Source organism: Lotus japonicus, chromosome 4 (genome assembly GCF_012489685.1).
Source record: "Lotus japonicus ecotype B-129 chromosome 4, LjGifu_v1.2".
Taxonomy (NCBI): Eukaryota; Viridiplantae; Streptophyta; class Magnoliopsida; order Fabales; family Fabaceae; genus Lotus; species Lotus japonicus.
Window position 1 is genome coordinate 31,719,127 of NC_080044.1, and position 7,808 is coordinate 31,726,934.

General features: G+C 41.1%; 1 protein-coding gene across 1 annotated transcript; it reads right to left on the reverse strand.

The window, feature by feature from the left end:
• Nucleotides 1-296: 296 nt before the first annotated feature.
• LOC130712620 (uncharacterized) lies at nt 297-1,711 on the reverse strand. The gene is made up of 3 exons (XM_057562445.1): nt 1,622-1,711; nt 462-1,540; nt 297-378 (listed from the first exon to the last, which is right to left on the reverse strand). Exons 1-3 carry the CDS (start codon nt 1,709-1,711, stop codon nt 297-299), a joined length of 1,251 nt encoding a protein of 416 aa, XP_057418428.1.
• Nucleotides 1,712-7,808: the final 6,097 nt, after the last annotated feature.

The following is a 7,808-nucleotide window of genomic DNA, read 5'->3' on the forward strand; positions in this document are numbered from 1 at the left end:
GTTGGGATTCATCAGGTGCTGATGTTGATGTAAGCCTCCTCCAATGTTGGTCCACTGCTGTCAATGGAATAGTGTTCATCATACCAAGGCGACATGAGCAAGGTAGGTTGTGTGTCCTCCTGATAGTGCAGCCGCATTTTCCAACGCGCGCTTTCTCCTTTGCGATCAACATGAGGGCATATCTTGATACTACAACACGTAGGTTGTCGTACAACTTGTCCTTAAACGCATGCTTTCTGATGAAGATACTTGCCTGAAAAGCAGCATTAATCCTTGTATGCTGGAGAAGTGTGCACCTATGTATAGCTGTCCAAGCCGCACACGTCACTATTGCTATCTTTGATGCACGCTTTCAGTTTTGCGTGTGCATCTTCAACCCTATGCAAAGTTATAACGTGCACATTAATATATACTTAATGAATGTAGCAAACTTATTGAAATGTCAGTGTCTAAGAATGTACCTGTTAGTAGTTGTGTTACCCATGTGCATGTAACGGTCAATCCCATACTTCACAAACTTGTGCTTAAACGGAAACCAAGTTTCCTTAATGTAATTCATGAGGTCAGAGTGCTCCCCGACAAGTGAACGTAAGAAGTTCATGCCTGCATTAAACTCCTCTGCTGACTCGGCATACATGACTCTATTCCATGCGTCCCCGACATCATCCCACATCTCCTTGTCTTGGATAGTGAGCTTGCACTTTGCCTTCACGCACTTAGCAATATGGAATTGGCATAGCAGGTGAGCTGTTGTAGGGAATGTGGCTGTAACGGCATTCATCAAAGCAGTGTCTTTGTCAGTAACCATGACTTTAGGCATGTCCTCTTCTTTAAGTAGCAACCCCCTTAGTTTTTCAAGTGCCCATGTAACTTCAGGCTCGCGTTCATTGCACATGTAGCCAAAACCGATTGTGTATGTGAATCCAACTAATGTCATGCCAATCATCTCCAACAATGGTATCATATACTTGTTGGTCTTGTTACCCCAGTGCGTGTACCTGTCTTCCTCCAACAACCTCATCAAGTGTTGCATCTCTGACAATTGTCCCCTCTTGGCCCTAATGTGTGCCATCCGCTCATTGTACACTTGTCTTATGGTAGTCACATTCTGAGGGTTGGCATCCTTCAATGCAAGAAACATGTTACCAGGCTTCACTCTATTGTCAACCATTTTAGCAACCATATCCTTTTTTTGACTTGTAAGGCGACCGGCATAGGCATGGCCAACCAGAGTCTCGGCTGGCTGATGGTTGTGGTCGCCACGTACTACAGTCAACCTCCACAAACCATATTCTGATGTGTATCTCGCCTTGAGCCTGAACGGACAATCACATTTCATGGTTCCTGTCCCCTTCCGCACCAACACAGGCTTGTATGGTTTGTACTTTCCGCTCATCTCGCACACCAAAGTAGCCACCTGTCTGCCTTTACTCCCACGGCCCTTGCTCCCACAATCAGACCTTCTAATTATGATCACAAACCCATGTTGCTTTCCTACATTCTTAGCCCAATCCAAAAGCTCCTCCCAAGTAGCAAAAACCTACAAAACATTAACACATATACGCATCACATATAAATTCAACTTATTTGACATAAACTCACTCATTGGTTATGAAAATACCCTGTCTGTGGTAAATTGTTCTGTGTAGTCCGCTGCAATTGACACATCATGTATATCTTCTACATTGGCTAATTGCATTTCTTGTGGCATGTTCACTTCATATGACTCAGGGAGACTTGTAAGACCCGGTTTTAGGGCATATTATTTTCATAATAATATTAAATAATATTCTGTGAATTTCTTGTGCTATACGTGATATTATGCCTTTTAAAAAGGTTGATTAATTGTTAGAAGCAATATTAAGTCTTAGGAACCTCTAGACGTAGATGAGCGCAACGATACGAGCACTTTGACAGTAATATTGCTAGGGTTCTGCGACGGTGACTTTAGGTCAAAATCGGCCCGACAAGGGCGATAAGTTGGCGAATCGAGTCGACAAGGACGATTTCGTGGGCCACACCTCATGGGGAGGTGCTGGGCATATTTCTGAAAATATTCCATGAGGGAATATTCCTTTCCCCTATTTTTTGAGAGTTTTATTTAAATAAAATGTGTTTTTATTCAAATAAAATGTATTTAATTATTTTAAAACCTATAATTTATTAAATAAAAATGTTCAAAATTATTTTCTGGAACATTTATGAGGGCTGGTCGAATATTTGGAGGGAGGAGGGAGAAAAAGACTTTAGAATTTCAAATTAGGGTTTTTATGGTGCATTAAGAGGGGATTTTTGTGATTAATGCACCTAATCACCTAAAAACCACCTTGTTTTGTGTTTGATGGTTTTCTTGAGTGAAAATCTGCTCATATTTTCATAAAGTGGGCGGCCAAGCTTGGAGAAGGAGGAGGGAATGGTTTTCCACTTAATTGCTAGTCTTTATGGAGGAGAAAATCAGGGGTTTGATTCCTTTGACTCTCATTAAGTGGGAGGGCTTGAGTGAGAGTTTACAAATCTTTAAAGGGCCTTGACAAATCTGATTTAAAGATTTAAGGATTTAATTTTGAGCCTTCAAGAGTTTTGGTTTTAATGGAAATTAAATGGAGGATTAAAGCATGATTTTAAAGGGAGTTATGGACTAGAAATAAATTGCCAAGAGGTCCTTGGTTTGACCAAGCTTGTGGCCGAAATTTTCAAGCATTTTGGAGGGAAAAATGCATTCAATCACCCCATCAATGCTTTGTCCCCAAACCTCTAGTATAAATAGACCCTCTCCCCCTCTCATTTCTTCACACCAAGCTCATTTGCTCTCTCCTCTCTCTAGCTGTGAGCTTCCTCTCCCTCTCTTGTCTTTCTTTTATTTTATTTTTCTTGTTTTTGTTCTAAGCCTTGAGCAAGGTCATCCTCAATATGCTCTGTGGTTGCAGCTTAAGCTGATCTGCCAAAAACCAGAAGAGAATGATCTTGATCGGGTTGCTTAGGAATGTTTATGAATGTGGGGGTTTTTCTTAAGAAAATTCATGATGTTCTTATAGTGTTCTTATGATCTTCAAACAAGTATTTTAGAAAAGAGGTTTTGATCTTATGAAAGAGAAAGTTTTGATTTTTCGAGGTTTTAAGATGAAATTGTTGAAACGACGGGGAAGGGATATATTATCGCTAAACGACTACTAATTCGTACCGTTACTATGTCCACATGACTAGGAAGTTCGAAGCGAGCGTGATCCCGCCAAATCCAAAGTCCTAGGACGTGTTCTACTGTGACTAAGGTAAGGGCACTTCGGCCTCGGCCTAGAGGAATTGTTTGCGATTGTGATTGTTAGCAAGCATGATGCTAGAACTATTGATGATATATGTACTAGATATGCTATATGATAATGATGCAATAAATGTTAGCTAGTGTTATTATGAACATGCCAAAATGCCTAGGGTGTTAGCTATATTTATTGCTGTGCATGCAAGTTATTATGCTATGATATGTTGTTCATAAGAGATGAACGTGATGGCTTAGGGCCTAGGGATGATGACTTGCTTGCATGGCATGCATTGTGGACCAAGTGACCTGGACTGGGCTTGGTTGGCCACGGCTAGTGACCTGAACTGGGCTAGTCGATGGTGACATTCAGGGGAGGCCCTGAATAAGGACGAGCGAGATACGACGATGTTGGAGAGGTCCAACCCCCGATCTTCAAGTTGTTGGGCAGCGGTGTGTTGGAGAAGTCCATCCCCGATCGCGGAGTCGTCTTCGTCCAACCTTTCCAAGAGGGATCGACTTGAGGATATCCAAAGCGTCTGCATGCATACTTACTATACATCGACTAACTATGACTTAGAGACATGATAGTTCCCCTTATGTGAAAATGTTAGCCTAGGGCTTATCTATGAATATTAGACAAACACAATACTTGACTTGAGTGGTTTCTTTCTAGAAGTTAACCCTTGCTTGTTTTTTTGTTTGCTGTTTGGGGCGCTTAACGCCTAGTGTAAGGCCCGAGTTTTTAAGTTTATGCTAAGTGAATAAACTTCTTATTCACGATTAGGGCTGATGTAATGTGAAGGGAAACCTGAACGAAAGTTTATTAAATGAAATATATTTATGAAGGAGAAAGTTCAGGAAAAGTTCAAGGATTGCATTATGATCGATAAAAGTTATAGCACGATCGTTACACGCTTAAACCTAGGTCAGAAACCCTAGTATATAGCTAATTTTCACTTTTAGGCACGATGGCAGTTAATTCCAAAAATCTTCAGAGAAATGTTAGAACTTCTCTTTTTCCATATATCACAATCTTTTCGAGGCGAAACTCTAGGATCTACGAACGTCCGATTCCAATCATCGGAAGTTTGCCGAAACCGAATCCCTGGTATTTCAAAACCCTAGAATTTCTCGACAATGAAGACTTTTTCTATTCAGAGCTTCAAATGAATATTCTACACGCGTACACCCATTTCTCTTGATGATTTCAATCTTTCTTCAGAGGGAAGTTTTCTATTCCGACATTCGATGCAAAAAGCAACTTATCGGGTAAAATAGTTTTATACCGACTATGCTTTAGTTGCCAAAAATACAAGGAGACCTCTTTATAGTTTTGGAATTCTGTTGCCAAAACATATCTATTAATTCATGGAGAATGAAGCCGGAAAAATCAGATTCGCGAAACTTTCATTTCCCGCGAATTTCCAACCTTTATATATAGCAAAGAAAGGAAGAAAAACACAAATTCTCCTCCATTTTCTGTCCCAAAACCGCGGCCAAGAACAAGGAAGAAGGAAGAAGAGTTTTTCTTCATCGTTTGCTTGATCGTCGATCAATCAGTTGCTACTTCAAGGCTTCGAGGTATAGTCGCTAATCCTTACCTCTGATCGCTTTTTCCATAGCTTTTCTGTAGAGTTTTCTGAGCGGATAGTTTATGGGTTTTTGCAAAACTATCCTGAATCTTTCATTTCTGATTCTAAACCTCTTCCTTATGCGCCCAAGATCACTTCTGCCGGGTTAGATTTTCCGTTATGTCGCCGGAATTCCGCCGGAATCAATTTGAACCTAAAATACCCATTTTTGGAGTTTTTGGTGTAAAGCTTCAACCTTTAGGCTGAAAACTATCGCCTTAGTAGGATTAGTTGTCATAAACGTCGTTGGTGACGTCCCTGCAAAATTTTATTTTTGGGATTTCAGTTTTGAAAATCCTAAGTTAAAAATCATGACCAAAATACCCCTGCGACAGTTTTTGATCCGATAATTTTTCCGAGTTCAGAATACCCTTAGTTACGGCTTATGAAAGCATAGGAACCGAGTTTGATCGAGGAAAAATCGAGCCCCACAATTACCAAAAGTGGCCGAGCCCTATAGGGGAGGAGGAGGAAAATTTCCTTTTCCGAAAACTTGTCTTTCGCGCTAGTTTATCGTACCTTAGGGTATAGATTACTTCGAGTAACCTTAGTAAGTATCGATAGCTTAGTTTCCGATAGATTCTGATAGTATTCTGTGATTTTATCGTAAAGGTGCTTTTGAGGATTTCCCCGAGGACCAACACTTTGAGAGCGAGGAAGCACTAGTTGATCATTCTGGAGAACTTTCAGGTGAGGGCTTCTCACTGAATCTCTAGTTAATGCTTAGGGTCGATGTTTTCGACATTGTTTACTGTTTATGCACTGGATTGTGTGTGATTGGAAAATGTTTTCTGAGGCTTCGGCTGACAATGTAGATGATGCATCTACTGAATGTTTTTGATGAGTGAATTACATGCTAAGTGCTAATTGGGTAATTTAGGATGTGTGGTGCATGCCTTATATGCTAAGTGCTATGTGGTTATTGCTTAAGATATTGACCTATGACATGTTGATTGATTATGATAAGTTAATTCTGCTTTTGCACTATAATCTGAAATTCTGAATCGTGAGAATAGCGGGCAGGTCATGCCGATTTTTATTTGAGAGTTTTGAGAAAGTTTGATAGGACGAATGAGATTCGGGCCTTGCTATGATGTGTATGGATCGAGACATTCTCTGGAGTCATTTGGGGATTAGGAGATCCCGAGAACTTATAGGAATTTCGATAAGACTAAAAAGGATATTATTTTGAAAAGAAAACTCATAAGACATTAAACAACCTCTAAATCTTTAAATAAAGATAATAAACTCGAAAGGAAGCTTCGGATGCAAACCTTAGTTTTTGGAAAACGAGAAGTGTCGTCGGATCCAAGTGTTGAGGAGTTTGGTAAGTTCTGAGTATGTTGGTACTCCTTCGCTCGTTGAGCAGTTTGTTAGCATCCAAGGGATGAGCCGAGAAGCTTCACTGAGGCGTGAGACCTTGTGAATGCGGGATACTCCACTGAGGCGTGAGACCTTGTGGAAAGCATGGAACTCCACTGAGGCGTGAGACCTTGTGAGAGCATGAAACTTCACTGAAGCGTGAGACTTCGTGAGAGCATTGATGACCCGAAGAGTCATCGTGAGTGGTTGCACTCATTTTATGATTATTGTATTTTGTCGCAGAATCGACTTTACCTTAGGGTAAGTTTTTAGAGACATTAATTTAGCTAGAACACGTGGCGACGTGTCGAGTGAGGTCGGAGACGTTGTTTGGCTAATCACTGCATTGCATGCACTCATTAAGTGGTTTAAACACGGCGAGATACCGGACCACGGCAGATTCCAAAATTGGTTATAAGACCAGGATTTCCGCGTAAGAGCGCTGCTAGGTGACTCTTAGTAGCAGACCGAAATGGCAGGCCTTCGGGTTTTATGCTGATCTGACTACATGATGATGTTGGAGTAAGAGGCATCACGGGCCGAAATGGTCCCACCGTGGCTGGTGTTAGGGCTGATCCGATGATGTCCATCCGTTCCGGAATGCATATTGGTTGACTGGGTTAACCTGCATTGCATATCATGCAACATACATACTAATTTAGTTGTCGAGTGTGATTGTTATTTGTCAATCCTATTTGGAACATGCTATTTGTTATTGTTGTCAATTACGTTCGATATGGAACATGCAACCCTAGGAATGACATCTCTAGTTATAAGCCTAAGTGGCTATTTATTATTTGTACCTATTGGGTTTATTATCTACATAGTTCTTTAGAGTTGACCCTCGCGTCTTCTGTGTGTGCTTTGGCGGACAACGCCTTTTGTCAGATGAATATTGCGGATTGGTTCACCATGGTCCACCCTTCGGGGGGGCTTAGGTATGAGATGATCGATCAGGACGACCCCGGGTCGTGGGTGGTTGACCCCATGTAACACCCCGATTTCGGTGGCGTCACTTTAGTAACCAAAATAAACTTAATGCGGAAAAACGTACATATTTTTTTTTTTTTTGATAATAACTAAGACAAGACTGAATTAAATAAAACCCAAATGCGAAAGGCAATAAAACTATTATACAATATATATTTACAACCCCCGCTGTAAGTACCCAACCTCGTCACGAGTAACCTCCAGTGACGGAAAGTAGTAGAAAAGAACGCCCGTAGGCAAAAGGTATAATCCAAAAGAAAGGTCAGGTGTCTGCAACACTGTCCCTCAAAATAAGAATAAGTCAGCCCAGATGGCCTAAAACAAGACCTCTTAAGTCCAACCAACTCTCTGTGATTCCCGTAAAGGAACCACACAAAAAGCTATAGGTGGGAAACTACCCTGTCCCCAAAGAAAACAAATGATGTTCAGAGCTAAGACTCTACTCCTACACTAATCCCATCTCGAGGAGCTCACACCAGCACTAAAACCTACATGCTAGCATGATCGTCGTCCGAATTCGAAATCCAGAACGACCTAGTCTATGTACACCATCCGTCCTCCGCTCGCTA

Excerpts from the sequence above, each read along its gene's own strand:
- LOC130712620 (XM_057562445.1), bottom strand. The coding sequence starts at position 1,711 with ATGCCACAAGAAATGCAATTAGCCAATGTAGAAGATATACATGATGTG. Across the intron at positions 1,541-1,621 it reads AACAATTTACCACAGACAGG|GTTTTTGCTACTTGGGAGGA; the intron begins GTATTTTCATAA and ends AATGTTTTGTAG. Across the intron at positions 379-461 it reads GGTAACACAACTACTAACAG|GGTTGAAGATGCACACGCAA; the intron begins GTACATTCTTAG and ends AACTTTGCATAG.